The following is a 21635-nucleotide window of genomic DNA, read 5'->3' on the forward strand; positions in this document are numbered from 1 at the left end:
TACGGAGTCTCAATCCTAAATGTCACTGAAACCACAAATTATTTCAATCCCTATATATTAATATTGCAATGTTAGCAACCAGTGCGAAGTACTACCATATGCAAATTTTTCTGTGGTTATTTTTGGAAAAAATATAAAAAATTAAACCATATAAAAGCAAAATATTTTCTAATGCCAAAATTTGTCTCTAAAAACATCATACAATATTGTCCCTAGTTATTTAAGAAATATTGTTTCCATCAAGAAGTTTGTTACCCTCAGACATAGGTGGCAATGATCAGGAAAAAACAGAACATATTTTATCTTCATCCATCATAAATTTTATCACATGTCAAACAGTAGCACAGTAAAAAAATATCCCTTTTTGCGCAGCTTACAGATGAAGGTAATTTCGAAGTACTTATTTCTGCTGGAAAAGTTTTGGAAACTTCTAACAACTCATGGAACATTTTAAAAACTTAACGTACCTAACATCCTATACCTATATGTTCTCTAATATTCCAAATTAATTGATTAAACATTTTCTCATATTTCATGCAGCGAAAATGTTTTGAATGTTTTTAACTCAATGCATCCAGCATTAAATATCTTAGTGCAAATTTCATATTATGGCTACTTACGTAGTTTCTGCATTTTTCAAACTATTTTTCGTCCCTTGTACTAAGTGGTATTATAAAAATTTGCTTTGGACCAAGGTTTAAGATAATATTAGGATGGTTTAAAATAAATTCAAATGAATTTGATAGTAATCAAGTTTAAAATTTTTTTGTTCCAACTCCAGGTTTTTTGAAAACTCTTGCAGTAATGGTTCTTATTATCAAAAATTGTTTCAGACAAAAGTTTTAGATTAATATTTATAAGTTTTACAAAAAATTTGAACTGATTTATTAGTGAGTCTACTAAGGAAGCTATGAATTTATTTTGTCCTTTAACCCATGTCTTTTTCCACCCTCTTGAATTAATGGTTTGTTGTGTGAAAAAATATTTGACATGAAAGTTGTAGATAATATTTTAAGGTTTTACAATACATAAGAATGGACATAATAGTGTAAATAGTACAGAAATTATGATTCGTTTTTCAAACTCTTACAGTAATGTTATCAAAATTTCTTTCAGACCACGGTTTTAGATAAAAATTATAAAATTTACAACCAATTTAAACGGATTTGATGGTCTGCCTACTAAGGAAGCTATGAATATTTTTGATCCAACCCTTGCAGTTATGGATAGTCATATCAAAATTTGATTGAGACAAAAGGTTTTGGCATTACTCCTACGAGTTATAATATATTTAAATGGATACGATACTTGTCATATTAGGGGAGCTAATAGATTTTTCATTTTTTCCGAAAAATCTTACCCATTTTTACTTCTTTGGTCAATTATGCCCCTTAACAAACTCGACCGAGATATTTTCCATTACCATATATAATGTATCCTTTGGAAGTGATTTGTGCAAAATTATGGCAGTTAGCATGTCTATAAAAATGTGTGTGTGTGTGTGTGTATATATATATATAGAGAGAGAGAGAGAGAGAGAGAGAAGGGGGGGGAGTGAGAGAGAGAAGGAGGGGGGGGGGAAGAGTGAGAGAGGAAGAGGTAGAGAGAGGAAGAGAGAGAGAGAGTCTTTCTTCAAAATCAACCCAATACCTTTACCTTTACATCCCCATTCCCCCCCTTTTTTTTTTTAATTTGAAGATAATTTTCATTTGGCTCCACCCGTAATATTCAGTAACTGAACATTTACTTCAATTCTCATTTTTCTACATTTATTAAAAAAGATAAAATAAAAAAGAATAAGAACTAAAGATTGTACCTTTAAAGGAAAATCAGTAGGAAATGTAAATTGGAAGAAATTAATCATTGACTAACTCTATTAGAGGGAAATATTTACAAGTAATTTTTTATTTATAAATATTTTTAAAAACATGGGTATGGAATACAGAACTTGACATCACTGTGCAGAAGAACAGTAGTTGTAGCACATCTAACGTTTGCTGGCTGCAATTCACCAATCTTCTTGGGTTGATAACTGAGTTGGTCACTGCTTGTACCAATGAAATGTGTAAGCAAAACCAAGCAATAATTAAAATATTCAGGAATCAAAGAAATGGATCCTTATCTTCTGGGGTGCTTTATATTAAATTCCTTGGATTTCTTTAGCATCATACCACTGCGCTGAAGTTCCAAGAACTTACTTTGGCCAAAAAATTTAAGATATAAAAAAAAAAATCATTTAGATTACAAAAAACAAACAAAAAAACCTGCCTTCTCGAAATGACAGGTAAAACAAACTTATTAGGCAAGTTAGATTTTGAGTGATTCAATAAAATTACTTCCTGAATTTTGATAAAACAATCTGTTCTTCAAGTAATTAGACTCAGGCCTGTCACTTCTACAGCGCAAGATTTTTAATCCTGCTTGTTCGGAACCACAGCCCCGCAGGATTAGCGATCCTGCTGGTTTATTGAACATCAATGTCATTTTTTAACTGGAAAACCAAAAAAAAAAGTTTAAGTACACAGTACAATGGTATATTTAAAAACAAGTTGTAACAAGAGAAAGAAAAAAATATACAGATGTGAGCATTGGACTTCAAAAAAATCATACTGAAATGTGACGTGTGACATATGTAACCCGATAGAAAACAAGAACACTGTACTCAGAAAAACCGAAAACTGAACCGAAACCATTAACTCTGGGCGAATTCCCACAGCACAGTAGTGCTACCCGACACGAAAATTGTAGATAATATTTTAAGGTTTTACAATATATAAGAATTAGTGATGGGTCGATTCCGATTCCGGAATCGGTCGGTTCCACCGATTCCAGTATTATCGTGGGATTCAGAATACAATGGATTTGGAATTGACCATGACCGATTCCTGCATTGTTTTTAAGTTTGCAAAATACATCTCCTACACATAGTAATAAAATATAAAATGCATGCAAATATAATTTTTAAACTACATAATACAATCTTTTTTTACGGAACTGATTTACGATAAACGGTGATTAACGTATTTAATTACTTGCACTGCCATTTTCCCTACAGTACAAATGCAGTATCTACTTTCCCGCTTAAAGCAAAAGCATTTTTCCGAAATTACGCTGCAGCAGCACTGCATTTAATAGTAAACCTTTAAAAATAGACAAAACCATAAATGTTTAAAGAAAATTATGTAAATGTAAACGGCAAGTAAAATAATGTAAACGTTAACTATTTGATCATGGCAGCTACATTTGCCATTGTAAACAACCTAATTTTTTTTGTGCTACCTGCCATGGTAAACAATACGGCCATGAACAAAATCTTTGGTGACGTGAACGTGAAAATTAAGATGTTTCACATCTCTGCACTTTAAACTTTAAAGAATTAAAATGAAATAATTTTTGAATGAGATTTTACCCAAATTCACAGTGGATTACTGCGACCATATTAAAATAAGTTTAAAAGCAACATAACCAAATTGCTGTAAATCAGCGTTCTTGTGCGTGTTCAGCTATGCTCGTTTTACATTCAATATATTTTGGAAAGGCAGTTGGCTAATCTGAATTTCCAAACATTGCTGCTGAAACGTTCGTAAATTTTTATTACCAAACATAAACAATCTTTTGAAAGTAGTTGTGTTAGTTTAACAGAATTGTTTCCGATCAATTTCTGAAATGAATTAAATGTTAACACGCGATTATTTGAAGAGTTTAAATATTTTGTGTAAGAAAATCTGGAAATTTTGAGATGTTAAAACATGCACAGAACTTTCTTACTCAAGAACCGAAAATTTATTTTCTCTTTACGATTGTAAAGAACTGCAAGACTGGATGGATTTATTCATTTCACCAAGTGAGATAATTAAGATCTAGGTAATATATTAAAAGTTAAAACGAAAGCATTTCTGACATTTTATTTTAGTGTGGTGCATATTTGTTTCTTGTCATTTCCATCATAATAAGATGATAAAAGTTTTATTTTTAAATTTCCCTCTTTATTTTTTTCGCCCTGGTCCCTTGAAATATGTATAAACGAGGTTATATTGTCATTTTATTTGGATCATTATTTAGTTGTGCTTGAAAATAAAATTCTTAACCTAACTATACAAAGCTCTTTTATTACAATTAATTAATTGAGCTGATAATGTAAGGTATCTAAAGTTGGTTAAGTTATAACATTATTTACAATTTACGTCATAAGAAAACTTTGATTATTGGTAGTGTTTGAACACGTGTTTTGTCTCACTATATGCAAGGTTAAAAGGCCAAATTGTGCTAGAAATTCAAGGTAGCGTAACTTGATGGTAATGAACATACTTTTTAACATTATATAAGCTGTATATAATGTTAATTTCTGCACAGAAAATGAAACAATGCAATTAAATTTTTAAAATCATAAACAACCTTTTTTTTTCTTAGTGTATTACTCTGTTGAACATTGTCAGATAAAAATTAAGGAATCGGAATCGGATTCGAAGAATCGACCCTTTAATTTAAGATTCGAAAATGGAATCAGAATCTGTATATTTTAGGAATCGGCCCAACACTAATAAGAATGGACATAATAGTGTAAGTAGTACAGAAATTATGATTCGTTTTTCAAACCCTTACAGTAATGTTATCAAAATTTCTTTCAGACCACGGTTTTATATAAAAATTATAAAATTTATAACCAATTTAAACGGATTTGATGGTCTGCCTACTAAGGAAGCTATCAATATTTTTGATCCAACCCTTGCAGTATTGGCCACGGTGGCCAAGGTTGACAGTTGAAATTCACCAGAAAAAAAAATCTGAATGCGAGCGGCTCGACTAGTGCCAAATGACAGGACATGCGGAACCATCGACGTGCGACTGGTAGCGGGGGGTCGGAGCAAGTGTGTGCCACACGGCAAGGAACCGTGCTCGTGGCGTGCCCAGCGCTCACAGGCAGCGAGGCTCTGCGTCGGTGGAGGCAGTGGGAGCAGGCCGGTAGGCGGGGCTGGCGCGCTGCTTGGGGCCGCGAAGGTTCACGGCGAAGCGCAGCAGCGGTGGCCGGCGCAGGTAGATGCCGCGACCGGCCGGGGTCCAGGCGCGCATGGTGCAGGCCTTCTGCGGCCCGGGAGTCACTGCCACCCAGCCTGCGCAGACCGACACGCACTGTGCCACACACAGTTGGGACGACAACGGAAGTACGGAGGATACGTGAAAGCATTTATTACCCTGTGATGCTGTCCACATTTGTCATTACTAAAAGCAATAAATACATTGTTTAATGCATACATGTTTCTATGAGTAATAAGTAGAGACCTGTAAAATTTGCGATTTCAAATCCCTAAAGGATAGACTCCATGATCCTCTATGTACTTGTGCAAATTACATCTGCTGATTGGTTACCGACTTGTAACACCTGTTGACTGGAATGATCGTGATTCGCTAATTCTTCTGTTAAAGATTTTTCATTGGCCCAGAGTCCTTCAGATAAACTGTGGCCCAATCACTGAAGCAAAATAATGTCAAAAGTATTTGGACTCTATCCTATAGCGAAATGAATCCGCGAATTTTACAGGTCTCTAGTAATAAGTTAAGATTCATATTTGAAAATAAAATGAAACATATCTTCCACAGTATCAAGTTACAGAAATTGTCCTCTTACTTTGGCTCAAAATGACGGTCACCATTGTCATTACTAAGAGCAGTACGTAGGTACGTTGTTTAAAAGCATATTTCTGTAAGTAGTGATTTGGTTTTTGAAATTGAAAAAATTAAATCATATCCCCCACAAATATCAAGTTATAGAAATTTTGCCTCTTGATTATAGAAAAATAAAAATAAATAAAAAAAAATTGGAATAAATTGGCAATTTCCTTATTTTTTTAATTTTTTTTATTTATATTCAAGAGATTCATTTAAAATAGGTATTTTCTATGAAAATCCTATCTCTTGTGATACATAGGGAGGATCTCTGCTCGGAAGAAGTTTATAACATTTGGAAAACTTTATTTCGAGAATGGGACTGGACTCGCACACCTGCCGAGGAGAGCACGACGTCCGCGCAGCTCTCCCGCCAGGACACGCCCGTGACGGTGAGCGGCATCGGGGCAGGGGACAGGCCGGGCCAGCAGTCCAGCCTCGTCGTGGTGCCCCCGGGAACGAGCATCAAGGGCGAGCACAGCAGGCGAGAGTACACTTCCTCCGCGTGAGGCACCTCGCACACTGTGAGGGGCAGGTCATCCGCAGCCAGCACCGTGAACCTGGAGCACAGTCAAACCTTGTTTAGGGCTCGGTCGCTCTCGCAAAGTCGGTCACTTCATTCTCTTTCCATTACTACCAGATAAAGGATCTTCCAGTATATTCATTCCTATAGATAGAGACCCGGAAATTTCGTGGATTCGTCTGGCCTCATGGTAGAATTCAAAGTCATAGTTGTGTTTGCTTTCCAATTGGTTGATTTGTTAGTGAGAACAATTTTTTCTTGTCAATTGGCACTGTCTGATTCACTTACTTCTCCCCTAGCTGGGCATCGTTGGCTCACGTCGTTAGACGGGCGAGTCCAAATAACTGCGGTCCAATCATGAACACAGCGTGAGAGTGTGGAGGTTTACATGTTAACTTGTGACTAAATGAATGCGTGAAATTTCCGTATCTCTACCTATAGATCTTTTTTATTTGTTGACGTGTCTCGAATTACATCACTAAATGTTTACTACGTGAAACCTCAATAATAAAAACCCTGTTAATGCAAATCTTCCATTAATACAAAGTGTAAGCAATCAGACATTATATTTTAGTACTACTTAACAGCAATGGACCCGGACTGCTGAAGGCCATTTCATATTTTAATATTTTATTAATCTGAGCTGTAATTGTTTCATGTAGATTGTTAAAGGAGTATGAGCCTAGAATAATTATATTGTAATTTTGAGGGAAACATTTTTTTTTTAACTGACGCACATTAGCGACACGACTCAGAATCGCCGAACGGTTCTTAAAGTTTGGCGCCATTGCGCTGACAATCCACCAGTCGCTTCGCATTGCAAACCGAGGTAGGATGCTCTCTGCTATCTGGGGACTTCATCCTTTGCATCAACCGACTGCGATACTTCTATCCTTTTATTTAATCTAAATCATTTACTAGTTATTCCCAGAGCAACTGCTTAATTTACTAACATATAAATCCGCTCGGCGAGTTTGTCATCAATACGAACTTATTGTCCAGCCACAAGGTAGCCTGGACCCTTTGTAAGCCGGTCATGCCTCAAGGCGTTTTACAGTTTTACTGTTTGTAATCATAACTATCGTGTGAGAGACGTGTTACAGAGCGCTGTGTAATAAATACCAGTTCTGCATAAATCATGTTTTTCACATTTATCTGACCATGTATGTATCTGTGAGAACCTGTCGGCATGTGGGACACCTTAAGAGTCCAGGTGAGCAGATATAGCGTGCCCAACGCTGAGAGCGGGCCAGGTTCTGATAGTCTTGTAATGGTGCACGGGGGAAACGAGTAACATCCCCACATGAGCGACGTGCCTCGGGAGTAGAGTCTCTGCCGGGTCCGTGCCCCTTAGACACTGTGTTGCCCAATAACTTTATTAAGACTTAACGCTAACGAATCCCCCGCCACATCAGATAGTTCATACAAAATAAACAATGTGAAGTTTTAACTAAAATAATACTGATGCCATTGCTTTGGTTCATATAAGAAAGTTCATTCTTCCAAATGATATGAAATTATATTGTACAATCGCTAAAAGTAGTACATACGTACATATGGTGCCTTATAAAACTGTGTGCAAGATTGAACTTAATTTAAATTTGATTTAGAAATTATATTTAAAAAATGATTACATTTTGTAATAGTTTAGTTATTGCAAACGTCGATATTGCAAAGTGACAAAATTATGGTTCCTTTAGGTTTGTATAATTGAGGTTTGACTGTTAAAGCTATTTTATAGCTGCAAATTGTCACCCAAGTGCATATAATCCTTAACATTTGCATGATTTGTAACTTTTATTAGCAGGGATAAAATTATGTGGTGGTTTGCGATAAAACTTGAATAATAGCGAAAAGCATAACACCAAATTGAAGGTTAATACACCATAATAGCACCGAAATGCAAGTTATATCATGGAATTAACCAGAATTTAACCAAAACTTAATTGAAATCACAATAATAGTATTTTTTTTAATGTTTGAGATTCAAGGAAGAATCACTAATTCAAGACAAAAATTGTACCTAAGTGCATATATCAGAAAAATGAATTTAGGTACCTAATTTGTTATATTGTTCACTTTTTATTGAATCATTTTTAAACATCAAATGCTCACCAATTATTATTTTTTATTGTTCTGAATGTATCTGTTTTAGACAAAATTATTACAAACCATTTTATCATATAAATGAAACATTCAAATATACTGGTTTGGTGGAGTAAGTATTACAAAACAGCATTTATAGCAATAAAAACAATTATACCTAAATCTTCCGTTTTAAGAATTAAAATGGACTAAAAATAAAACCATCAAATCTTGTCTCTAGTTATTAGATAATCTTTAGAAAATGTACGGTGATAAAATTTGAGATGAAACATAAATTACAATACAGCTATCAAGATAAAGTTACAGGAAATTCACTTAAATAAAAGAAATGTCCATAAAATTGAATAACTAACAGCTCATGAGACAGATCTGTATGGACAAAAAATTTGTGACTCTGTAAGGCTGTCTACAAACACTCAGTGAACCAATTTCCAGACTTTTTAGGAACTTTCAAATAATTTTCTTAAATATTGTTTGTACTACAGGATGATTATACATAACACGCAAAATTAAACATTTGCAAATATAATACAAAATAGAATTACTATTAATATATTATTTTTTCATAGCAGTAATAAGGCCCTGTACTCAAGAGAACGAAGTTGTGACTTGTAGCTGTTTGGCATATTTTCTAATAAATATGTTCTCACTCTCAGCTTTTGCACTGTTTTTCACGACTCAATCCCTGAATTTAGTTTGCTGTACAAACTGACTTTTAAATAACCATGCAAATTCAATGGTAGGGATAAACTGCGCGTGTACGATTATCACTGGTTTTATTTGCCTAGATTATTTGTCTGAATACCATCCTTTGCCCTGGACCGAGTTTCTGGTGTCTGTGCTGCCACAAATTTTCGTTATGTTTCACAATATAGTTAACATTAACATACGGAAATAAAAAGTTGAATTTTTAAAAATGTAATGTAATGTAATGTACTGGAGTCGGCAAAGAGACCGGTGCCGAGGGAGAATCGGAGGAGAGGAGAGAAGAGGAGACGTCACCTGACCGGGCTGGGTCCCTCCAGGTAGTCGAGCCGGGCCAGGCCGGCGATGAAGAGGCAGGCGCCGGGCCTCAGGAGGAACGAGCGGGGCGTGAGGACGGTCCTCGGCAGGGTGGCCAGCAGCTCCTCCGTCGTCAGCAGGTCCAGCACCTGCGGGGAGCATCGCCCGGGCAGGTGCGGTAGGTCACCTGGCGCTCTGTCCCACACCCATGTATTACTACTGTCAAACAACGGCTTTTCCTGGAAATTTATTCATCTAGTTCTCTTGTGCTTTATCTATCCAAAAAATTTCTCACTAGATATTTTTCCTTGTTGCTAACTGAGAGCAAAAAAAGTCTTATAAGTGTTCCTGAGTATGATCACTCAAATATAACATTTAATAAGTATCGGGTGTGAAAATATGTTACCCGACACAAAATAACAGACACATTATGCAATATATACAGTAAAATCATTAGTTCATAATAAGCATGTATAAAACATAAGTATTCCGAAAAATAAAAATAAAGCAGCAAATGTTTGAGTGTTTGAAAAGGTGCCAATGTCATTAATGTCAAAACGTGTTACTAAAAAGAGATGCAAGATCAAACAACATTAATATTAATTTTTCCAATCTATGTCCATGCAGTTCATACATTTTGGTACAAAATTTATGCTAAATAAATTACATTCAATGAATTAACCATGATAAAAGATTTCTGTTTAGTTTTGTAAATTTGCTGATTGATTTAACATTTTTAGTACATTATGGTGCTAAATGGTGTAATAAATGCATTTCATTGTTATTTGTTGTATTGACAAGCTTTGCTGTGTTATTTCAGTTTTATGGCAATTCACCATATAATCTTGTCCCTAGAATGACAGCCTACGGGACCGAGCCTTGAGGCGTGAGGAACACTGTTGCATTTCATCGCAAACTTTGTGCAGTGAAATTGCAGCACTATCATCCAGCACTAATTATGATATTACGGATGATCAGTCCCGAGGCTGGCTTTAGTTCCCCACCACGGGAATTGGCTACGGCATGACTAGGGCAAACCTGACGACATGATTATGAGATGGTCTACCACTGCCTTCTACACTATGGAGATAAAGCGGCACAAAACACCCATCTGAATGGAAGGAAACTTTCTGTGGGTGAAAAATTCCAGATCCAGCCGTAACTCAAAATCAGGAACTCTCATTCACCAGCCAGGACATCTAACCAATGGAACAACTTGTTGAACTTTTGATACAAATGAACATTTTTCGAAGTTTATGGTTTTGCAACCAGCCCCATGAAGTTGGACACGTGACTGGATGGCACTACCCTGGCTGCATGCAAAACCTCGTGTCAATGTGCCTATTCCAGTCCACAGAATATTTAATTGTAATAAAATAATGATAGTGGTGTAGTGTGCCAAATATTGTATGAAGTATGAGTAATGTGAATTTCAATAGCACATGATGAACACATACAAACCCAGATACTTTAAATTACGTTTGAATTATAAAAAAATATAACAATAACGAAAATGAATATGTAAGTTGTTGAATATTACGAGTTTTAATTGAAACAAAATTTTAAACTGAATGTTTAAATATAAAACAATCATATAATTACACACAGTGCCTAAGTCCTTCAGTTTATACAGTAATACATTTTTATCAATGTGTACAAGTAACTGAAGATTCACTATTTTATCAACTATAATGTTTGAATGAAATAATCTTCAATGCTTGCTAATATTTCAAGATTTAAGTGTGCGTTGGTGGTATTGTTATGTATAGACACTAGACAACACTTTGAACTTGAACACATCAAACTTCTGCAAAATACTCAGGTAAAGGTAGAACGATGAAACCTTAGTTAACAGGACTACCAGTGGACAGCACAGTCTCCAGAACATCAGCTATACCAATACTTAATAATTGAAGTAGATGGTCTCAAAATCTGTAGTTTCGATGTGCGACTATAAACTGAAATGAAGGATAAAAAAATAAAATACAAGTCAGCAAAAGGCTGTTGGAAATTCAAGTTTCATGACTTCCTGCACAGCAACTATCTATTTCAGGCCTTTTTCATGACCTGTAGACATGTAGAGGCTTAAGGCAATGGATCCTTCAAGATTACAGTGGACTCCAAATCACCTGAAAACCAAACGGGTTCTCATAAATTTGAGGTATCGCAGTTGTTGAAATAGAATCCATGACCTAGGCCAAGGGAAAATGACGCTCCCGATGACACTAAGATGAGCGGAATCTCACCTGGTCCGGCTGCACAGTGCCCGGGGTGTCGTAGCACCAGCGGCTCTCCGCGAAGACGCTGTCCTTGGGGTCCAGCCCCGGGGCCCCGATCGTCAGTTTCGCCACCTGATTACTCAAGGTGAATGGGTCTTTTCCTTCCTCAAACTGCCGTGGTTGGAATGTTCGTTCGATGTTACCTGGACGGATAAAGGATGGCAGGGCATGCATTCAATGTACATTTGCATAATGATAGCTTTATGGCATCAGACTTCAGTTTTGTGTTTAACAGTGCTTGATAACTGTTTTTTACACAATACTGAAATAAGGTCCGACCACTTGGTCTAGTGGCTAGCGTGTCTGACTGGTGGGTCAAGGGGCCCGGGTTCGATTCCTGGCTGAGGAGAGGATTTTTCAAACCTCCTCCCTGTGTTCAGGATTGGGTGAATGTGATGTCCCCTTCACCCCCATCCCCGTGGAAATCTTTGACAAGTCCGGCAGAATCATCCTGCCTCTGCAAGCATAGGGGCATCACAGCTGTCACACTGTGGCATTGCCTCTGCTCACAACACCCAGTAATGGGTGAAATAAAAAAATCAAGTCTCTTTACATTGTATACATTATACTTTCTAATATTACACACTTCAAGCTGATCTGGATATCAGAACAATGCTCAAATGGATTTGTTACCATCATTATCCTTGTGACTCACTCACACAAGTATTACTTAACTAATATCTAGAGACGTTATTTTCTGGTGTTAGGCCAAACTCCACCCACTAGTACTTCAACAAGTCGAGCTCTATTGCTAATTTTCTCCTGCCACATTTTACATTCTGTAAGAATTGCAAATGATTGGGTTATATAAATTTAGTAAAGCTGTTATTGGTTTCTTGTCTTCACCAATGATCCAATGAGGGATGCCACACAAATGAGCAATGGCATGCATCTTAATCTGTTTCAGAATAACGTGAATTTTTCAAGTCCTTACTTATAACTAATTCATAACACCAGGTGGTCTCCAGAGAACATCCAAAAATGAATACTTATGAAATCGGTTACCATACAACGGTATCCGTATCACACCTGTATAACGTCTCGACAGCCAAAGCAAACAAACAGACAAACAACACATGAACTGCAAAATATATATATATATATATATATATATATATATATATATATATATATATATATATATATATATATATATATATATATATTTGCATTGATTAAGAATGAATATAAACGGCAGTTATACATAATACTTACCTAAGAGCGTTGGATTTTCCAGTTTCGGTAACTGGCCACCTTGCATTTTGAGCAACTTTTTCTCTGCTATGTTCTGCTTCTTTTCTTGTATCAGACGCTTGGTGCGCATGTAGAGCTGCCAACCAACTGGCCGCAGAATTGGAAACTGTCATTCCAATATTAAGATCAATAATTGAAAATTTATATTTTAGATAAAAAAAAATAACAAATCCAAAATGGTGGTGTATGAGTGTATGACCATGCTGAGCTATTGCATTTTCAAGTCCATATATATATATATATATATATATATATATATATATATATATATATATATATATATATATATATATATATATATATATATATATATGGACTTGAAAATGCAATAATATATATATATATATAAAACTGTGATTCGTAAGAATATTATATTCAGTGGTGGATAAAGAATTTTTATTTTTATCAGAGAGAAGGGGAGGGGAAATGAAAAACAAGTGCATTAAAAATAACTTCCATTACTATTGACACTAACACACTACACTGGCCTACCCAAGTAGCCGTAGGCGACATGACTTCTCACACAGTTGAAATTGCAGGTGTTGTAGCAGCTCACCTTGTATGACTCAAAGTAACATACTGATATTTGGACAATTTTTAATTTTTTCCAAAATTAAAGGGGGGGGGGATGGTGAAGATGATGAAAACCCCCTTCCCACGCAACTGCCACTTATTACATTACATTGCATACATTGTTATTAATTTTTGTGCAGATATATTCTACAAGCTATCAAATATTTGTAAAAAGTCAAAAACATATTCAGAGTTAAAATTTTTGTCTGAGTGATAGTACCATGGTAACTTCATATAGTCTGTCTCACGCTTTGATTGCAGTACAGAGTAAATGGCAAACACTGTTAGATTGACATTACTTGGCTTGTTAACATTAAAATTATCATCTTTAGATCATCTTTAATTATAATACATTTTAATATATATAGTTTTTAATTGTTGATTTTTTTTTAGATCATATATTAGTAGATATTGACAGTATAATTCCAGCAGTTGTCATTCTGACAAAAAAATATTCAATGCTAAACACTGATTACTATGAACATGTTTAACTATTTGTAGTTAATAGTTACTGATCATTATTAGTAACAAGGCATTCTGTATAATTATGTGCTAATATTCAAAAGAGCAATAATTTATAATACACATTGAGACAAAAAAATTGTTGACCAAAACCAAAACATTTGAAACCAAGATACAGTGTATTAATTACGGCCACTTAGAAAATGCCTTTGGTGAAGTACAACTGGAAAATGTATTTTTAATTTTCATTTCAAATTTTACTACACAAAATAAAATGTTTCCAATACATTTAGAAAAATTTTCATTGCATTAAAAAGTTGTGCCTAAAACTTTTGTGCTCTATGGGAGTACATCCGGCAACAGAGCACACCGAAACAAGAACAGCGTTAGTGGCAGAAATTGTGCTTTGGAAAGAGAGTGTAAACAGCTATTAAAATGCACAATGCAACTAAAGAGAAGTCCTGCTATAGCTCTAGAAGTACATCATGTTCTGTACTTCCACAGCTGGTAATGCTACACAACTTTACTTCTGTAGAACCTTTTCCAAAATATTTTGTTATAAACATGAGAAAATAGAAAAAGGTACGTAAAACTGAACCGAAAAGCTTTTGGCTATTTCATTTCATTGTCATTGATATATTTTAAGGGCTATTCCTTTAATATATCACAATATCTCTCTTGCAGTTTATGTGTTTATGTTAGGTCACAAATTTAGTTGTCAGATACTTATTAAGTGTCATCTAATAGTAGCAATTAAAAATATCACACAAATCACTTGTTGCGACACTTCACAGCTCTCAAATAGCGTTTATAACATAGTATCTGGTGGGAAGATTTGTGACTAATAAACATAAACAAAAAAGCTATCAGATGAAACTAGACAAGTGCAAGTCACCACAAAGGAAATGCTGGGAACTCTACCGGGGATGCTTTACTGGGTGATTTCCAACAAGTTTGAATGCGTAGTTCACAGCTACCAACATCATTTGTACTGTCAATGAAAGACAAGTCTATTCATACCAAGACTTTGTTGCACAGATTCTCATTGCTGCTGGCACCGTAAGAGACATGCCTGGTGTTTCCGCCAACATACTGTGCAAAGCCGGCATCACTGTTGGCAGACACAATTTTGAGCAGTTGTAGTGTAAGATTTGTGATAAGAGAAAGCTGTTAAATAAAAAATTTTTTCCTTCAATTCATTGGTGTACTGCCATTCTAATTCTTTCAGTCTTGCTTCTGATCATTTCGTAACACAGCACGTAATGTCCTCTAGCACTTTACGCTTGAGTTCCGAGCATAAATTATAGGGTGATAATTGTCTAGTTGCATTATATCACCCCCTAACATACCTATGTACTCAGAATTTTAAAACATTCGATATAGTAAACATCTATTGAAATTGTCAAAAATGAAAAGAAAAAGGCAGAAATGCAATAACCCGAATGAAACCAAGTCTTAAAAGGGCCCCGCCTAGTTGGGCACACGTACGGTGTTGAGAGCTTCGAAAGCAACCACACAATTGGAAAACTGCTCGAGATATCAAAGTAGTAAACTGTTTACGAAAAATATTTAAGAATACGCTGAGGGCAGGCGAGTGGTTCTGTTTCCATAATTTGTTTTTAAAACTGTGTTTTCAGAAGAGTGAAAACGGTTAAAACGCGTGTATTCAGTATCATTTTTAGGCATGAAACTCCTGGTACAGATTCTTGAAAGCACTCAAGGGCCTTGATTTACACCTTTATCTTCACTTCTCCGGCCTATATTGTAATGGTTACAGCTCGTATCTCGACAATGCGCGACAAGAAGACTGTGCGCCAGCGGAGAAGCACTAGCCAGCCTCACACCCCTGACTAGGCGGGCCCCTTGGTGGCACGTGGCAGAGCAAGGAACCGACCTTGAGCAGGTTGAGCGTGGTCCCCGGCCAGGGGGAGGTGGTGGCCCGCTGGACCAGGTCGACGGCCTGCACCTTGCAGTAGTCGCTCTGCAGGAGGGCGTTGAAGAGCGTCGACTTGCCCACGTTGGTGCAGCCCACCAGGTACACGTCCCCTGCACACCCACGCACCAGCACGGCACTGCAGCGCGCTTCCCCTGGTCTCTAGACCGCGCATGCGAGCTGGCCGGTAGAGACCACAGACTTCAGGTCAGAGAGAAGCAGACACGTCACTCCCGTGTTCCTTATTGGATGGTCTCTCTTGGACGTGATGGGTGGGTAGTAGGTGCAAACCTCAGTCAATACAGACGCGAACATAACCATCAAATAATGTGTACAAACAAAAGCAATTTTAATATGCAGTATTGCCTATATATTGCATACTATTGCCAATAACTAATATACATTTGCATTGAATGTTTATTGTCTTCCTTTTGTCAAATAAAATATTATATCTACCTGATCAATTAAATTTATTTTTACAGTTATGCAGAGTACAATTTTTGTTGAATTTTTTTTTTACATAGACTAAATGTTTTCTTTTGTTTCGTGGAAGTTTGTGTTTATAACTTGCACTTATCATCTTACAGCCCATTCTCGAAACAGTTTCAATTAGAATGTTGAAGTTATCTAGCAAACAAAAACCACGATAGTACCTATACACATGTGTAAGACAATCTACTACAAAACCAAAATCAAGTGTAACAGAGTAACTATATTTTTAAATATGTTTGTATGTGCCCACAGCAAAAGTGAGGATTTTGACACACTAAAATTAAATAGGTATTTAATTATGTAAGATAACAATTTTCAGGTTATTGTAAAACAATTATTTTCGATCAAAAACAAAGCACACATTTAAATTAAATGGGTTGGTGGATTATTTTGAGGTTGGTAATATCATAGAGACTAAACTTTAGATATAAGCTTTGTAGTCTCTATTTAGTGTCAGTCCCATGGTAAAAACCTTTCGTGGCCAACACTGAATGGCTTATTTTCCAAATAAATGGGAACTCACTTTAAAGTACCTCACTTTAAAGGTCTTTAATCCTGCATACTTGGGCCCACGGCCAAGCCTCATAAACGATTTTGCCGGATTATCGAACACCAATGTAGGTAGTTTTAACGTAATACCCAGTATAAAACTGAAAAATGTGAAGTGTAACCCGCTAGAGAACAGGAAACGCTGTACTGAAATAAAAACTGAGTCATGATGAAACTCTGGGTGAACTAAAAACACAATGTAGTAATGCGATCTGGCAGACAAGGTGAAAAGCAGATGAAAGCTGAACTTGAGTGGCTCAACTCGTGCTAGATAAGATCAACAAAGCTTCACAGAAGCCAATGCTATAGAAAGTAATCATCTTAAGGGGCTCCATCTTGATCAGAAAATGGCAAAGAAAACTATCTATCTTAAGAAATACAGTTAAAGCCTTAAAGCCACAAAGCATTCAAAAACATTTTTGCTTTAATTCCTCACAAAACAATATGTACAGTATTGAGCTAAAGATTTTTTTCATGCTTAAAAAAACTGCATATTACCAACGCAATATGGATTCTGATCTTGACAATTTGACTAGGATTTCTCACAAGCAGAAAAATTAATTGGTTTTGCAGTAAGCTAGTGATGGGTATTTTCCAAGCACTCCAACTCCCCTATCACATTCAGTCCTTCACGCCTAAAAACCCTCTCATCTCAAAATATTCATTAACACAGGTGTAGAGGACACAGTAAGGCTATCCATTTTCCAGACAGTTGTATCCCAAACAAACCTTCGTCATTTTCGACTCCACACAGTATACGTACACCTAACATTCACTCGATCTTACACAAACACAATGTGGCAGACCTTTCCCCTCCCAGATGTTCTGCAGCTTGGTTATGAGCTCCTCGACCCCGTAGCCCGTCCTCGCGCTGAGGAGGGCGACGTGCTTGACGTTGGCAGCACTGACGCCGGACTGCTCCAGGCTGGCCGCGAGGCAGGTCTTCACGCGGTCCAGGTACCCCTTGCTGTCCGCGGGCAGGAGGTCCACCTTGTTGCCGACCACCACCACGGGTCGCGAGCGGCCTGTGGGCATTTCCCCAAACAAAAATTACAGCTAGCTAACCACTATAAAATAATATAAAAATAATATTTAACTGAGGCGATCACCTCTCAGGGTCTACGAGGTAATGTGGAATGATGACACCACTGCTACAAAAAACTTAGAAAACGCAGCCATCTCATGCCAACCATTGTTCTTCTATGTGCCTCACAGGTTCTATCACCTTATTCCCTTTGAATTTACTCCTTTCCAACTGCCATGTACTATCAAACACATACCCTCTGCCAAAACAGGATGCTATTTATTAGTTTTATACAAAGTTAGCTTTGGATACTATTTATAAAGTATATACAAAGTTAGCTTTATTCTGGAGGTTTTCCGTGAAAACACTCACTGTCTTCACATTTAAAACATTTTAGTAGTTTTAGCTTTTTTTTTTTGTTTAGTTTAGGTTTCTTACGTATTTATTTACAAAAACAAGGCTCAAAGAGCACTGTTAAATATAGACAATTTGATTTTCAAGACTCTGAATACTTGAATTTATGTTTTCTAAGGTTTGTGCTAGGAAAATTTAATTTTTAATCACATTCAAGAATGTAAATAAAGAAGTGTGTCAGTGTTTTTTTTTATACTAATCTATTTTCCTCTTAGTTTGATGAAATTTTGCACACAGTGACATTCAAATTAAGATGAAAATTACTGTTTACAACTTCAGATTTTCCACAACAACACTCATTGTTTACCCTCAAGCTTTGCAATAATAGCTTCTAAATATCTAAATACATTTTAAAAAAAATTTATCTAAATAAATCTTCCTGTTTTTTCGAGCTTTACTTAGGACCCAAATAAGAGGTAAATCACAGTCTATCTGACATTTATAATAACTGAAGTGTGGATAAAGCCCGCGCAACGTCGGGTACTTCATCTAGTTAATGCATAAAGGATTATCACTAGAGACCCGTAACATTCGCAGGTTCAATGACCTCCAGGATAGACTCCAATATCCTCTACACACTCGGGCAAATGCCAACTGTTCATCGACTGCTGACTTGTGAGTCGTCTCGACTGGATGGCCTGTGATTCGACACTTCTATGAGTGAGGGTCTCTAATCGGCCGTCAGTCCTCCGGATTAACAGTGAACCAATGACAGAAGCAGCACTAAGGTATAATTATTTGAATTTTAGCATAACACGAAATGAACCCGCGAATTTTCCGGGTCTCTAATTATCACAACCACTGCAGAGCTGGAGAAAGTGTCTTCACCGATGATGTCCAGGATCCCGGGCCACACGCTGCACGGGAAGTCCAGCAGGTCGACGACCAGGACGACGAGGGCTCGCTGGGTGCGCATGCGCGACAGGATCCGGGGGTACTCGCCCGGGTGCACGTTCACGCTCAGGGCCGCTCCGTAGTGGCGCATGAAGTGGCAGCGCTGGCAGGTGACAGCGCGCAGCTGGGTCTCCGAGTGGTGGCGGAACAGCTCGCTGGGCAGGTAGCCCGGGATGCCCGGGTCCTGTGGCAGGATTCCACGTTTCCCCTGACTTCCCATGTTTCCACCACAAAGAGGGACAAATATTCTGTTCTCGACTGTTCCGTGTGAGGGGTGAGTGACAAAACTAACCAGTGATGTTTTCGGGATCTGTAATTATTCAAGAGAGAAGCGCATCTGAAGGAGGGCAAAAAAAGCAAACAAAATGCTGAATATTCATTTTTTTTACTTTGTGAAATTTAATATTTCAACTGTAATCCACAGATACTGGTAAACTATTCAGTTTGACTGAATGATTGAAAAATAAGCCAAGAAGAAAAAAATATATTCTGATACACCCCTCTTCTTTATTACCTGACTTTCAGAAGTTGCTCAGACCAAATAAAAACGAAAACCAAACTAAAGAACTTTTAACTGTTCCAAATGGTAGGGAGGAAGGATAGGGGGGAGTAAGGAACTGCACCCTAATGGTTTCGGAATCTTAGCATCCGTGGGTGGGTCCTATTTTTTTTGGAAAGACATTCTCCACTCAACCACTGGCCGGTTCAGGGATCGCCAGTGCTCTGATTGGAACAGGGTAGGACTTGTGGTTGGCCTCTCTGGGCAATTAAAACCTACCAAGGAAAACCTCCCGACGATGGGTCGAGGTAGTTTACCTGGCAGTGCAGTAATGCCCCACAGCCTCCGCAAGGCACGGTGCTGACGGGAACCGATCTGTCGGGTGTGCCATAATTTGATCTCCAGTGCTCAACGTCGCTCAGGCTGGATTCATCGAACTGCTCGTAGTCGGCCATCCATGAAGAGGGAACGTCACTTCCTGCTTCCTGTAGCTCAGGTGAACTATCCACAAAATCCCCATCACTGGAATCGTTAACCGGTAAAGGTTGATGAAGCGCTACGGAGCTAGTATGTATTGAATATGGCAGACTGACATTGACACAACTCTCTTCCTTTATTGTATCTTCACTCGGTACTTTTGGTTCAGATGACACCATACCTAAATGCCGCAAAGCAATTGGCATATCTCTACGAGTATTTATGGACCTCAGAAGATCTAATTTACGCTTCCTTTCTGCGATCTTTCTCTGTACAAAGGTGTGTTTAAGCATTTCATTTTCTAGTACTGAATTATACAATATCTTATACTTAGCACGATAATTTGTGGCATCCTGATTAGATCGATCCTCTTCAGACGCCTGTAACTCCAACGTGCAGGCACTTGATGCATGAATTTTGCGTATGCGAGGGCTGTAACCTAACTTCAAGTACTGACCAAGCCATTTTAGTTCCTTTTCACACAGAATATTCGACAGAACACGGCAAGTGAGAAATATCATGTTAACCAATTACGAATAAAGAACACCAAGCTCGCATTTAATTCATAAGGTAACAATCCCGGTTTTTCTGCAAGAAATACATTGATTTATAGAACCTCCGTTTACTGTTCATAACCATGACAATAAACAAGTGCATGCCAATTGCCAATGTTTACATTTGTATTGTTTTTATTTTTTTTAAATTTTATTATAATCAACGTCGAAAGTCAAAATTTGGTGTCAGTTGCCCTTATATGCAAGTTTCTGTTCGAAAAAAATGGATGTTTCAAGGCATAACTACAATTTAAATTATTTATTTATGTTATCGTTCTGAAACATATCGATAAAGAAATTTTATTTTAATGTCAGAATATTATTGTCCTTTCCGGCACGTGTTGTCACACTGTTTTGAAAACTTGTTTGAAAACCAGTTTTCAACGTTCAAGTATTTTGGTATTCGGTAACAAGTCTAGCAAGGACATGAATAGGCACATCTTAAAGGAAGATAGTTCGGCTTGTTGGTGCTTCGCAATAATTACGTGGTATACAGAATTAATTTTGACATTCGTTGGCTATGGCCATGTGAAAATCATTGTACCAACGCCTGTGTCGAACACTAAAGGAATAAAATGAATTTTCAGGTTATTCGCAAAACTATTTTCATTAGGATATTCCAGCCATGTGACCGCAATAACAATTTTGGCACTTACATGAACAGCTGCATGAGACAACGCGATTTGCTTTTCAGGAAATTTTCTTTGCATTCGAAGCCGTCTAATTCTTCGGGCGCAAACACGTGTGTACTGAAAACTGTTCCAAGTTGTGCGGTAACGAAAGTGTCTAGGTTTCACACGAGTGTCCCGAAATGTTCATCGCCGAAGCCAGTAATAAAAAACATCAGAAAGTCTGAACTAAAGAGGTTGCTGTCACTAGCAAAGCCTGAGAAATGGAAATTATCAGGTGAGGGGCGTTTCAGATGGGCATGGATAT

At 37.1% G+C, this 21635-nt stretch overlaps 2 protein-coding genes across 3 annotated transcripts in view; one reads left to right on the plus strand and one right to left on the minus strand.

Annotated features, from left to right (window-relative positions):
- Positions 1-1876: 1876 nt before the first annotated feature.
- On the minus strand, positions 1877-21055 carry LOC134528060 (nitric oxide-associated protein 1). Its single transcript, XM_063361276.1, has 9 exons — positions 19986-21055; positions 19104-19353; positions 17644-17862; positions 15758-15909; positions 12790-12934; positions 11542-11717; positions 9296-9444; positions 6001-6224; positions 1877-5111 (listed from the first exon to the last, which is right to left on the minus strand). Exons 1-9 carry the CDS (start codon positions 20664-20666, stop codon positions 4915-4917), a joined length of 2193 nt encoding a protein of 730 aa, XP_063217346.1. The 5' UTR covers positions 20667-21055; the 3' UTR covers positions 1877-4914.
- Positions 20974-21635, plus strand: part of LOC134528058 (ATP-binding cassette sub-family B member 10, mitochondrial-like) — a 53598-nt gene continuing 52936 nt past the window's right edge. The window contains exon 1 of one of the 2 annotated variants that reach the window (XR_010074344.1): positions 20974-21605. Coding sequence is in view for 1 of the 2 variants with exons in the window: in XM_063361275.1 (XP_063217345.1) it covers positions 21275-21605 (331 nt within the window). In the remaining variant the exon portion in view is untranslated. The remainder of the gene's footprint in view (positions 21606-21635) is intronic. The other variant, XM_063361275.1, reaches the window with a different exon arrangement.

The sequence above is a fragment of the Bacillus rossius genome, chromosome 1, assembly GCF_032445375.1.
Source record: "Bacillus rossius redtenbacheri isolate Brsri chromosome 1, Brsri_v3, whole genome shotgun sequence".
In the NCBI taxonomy this organism is placed as follows: Eukaryota; Metazoa; Arthropoda; class Insecta; order Phasmatodea; family Bacillidae; genus Bacillus; species Bacillus rossius.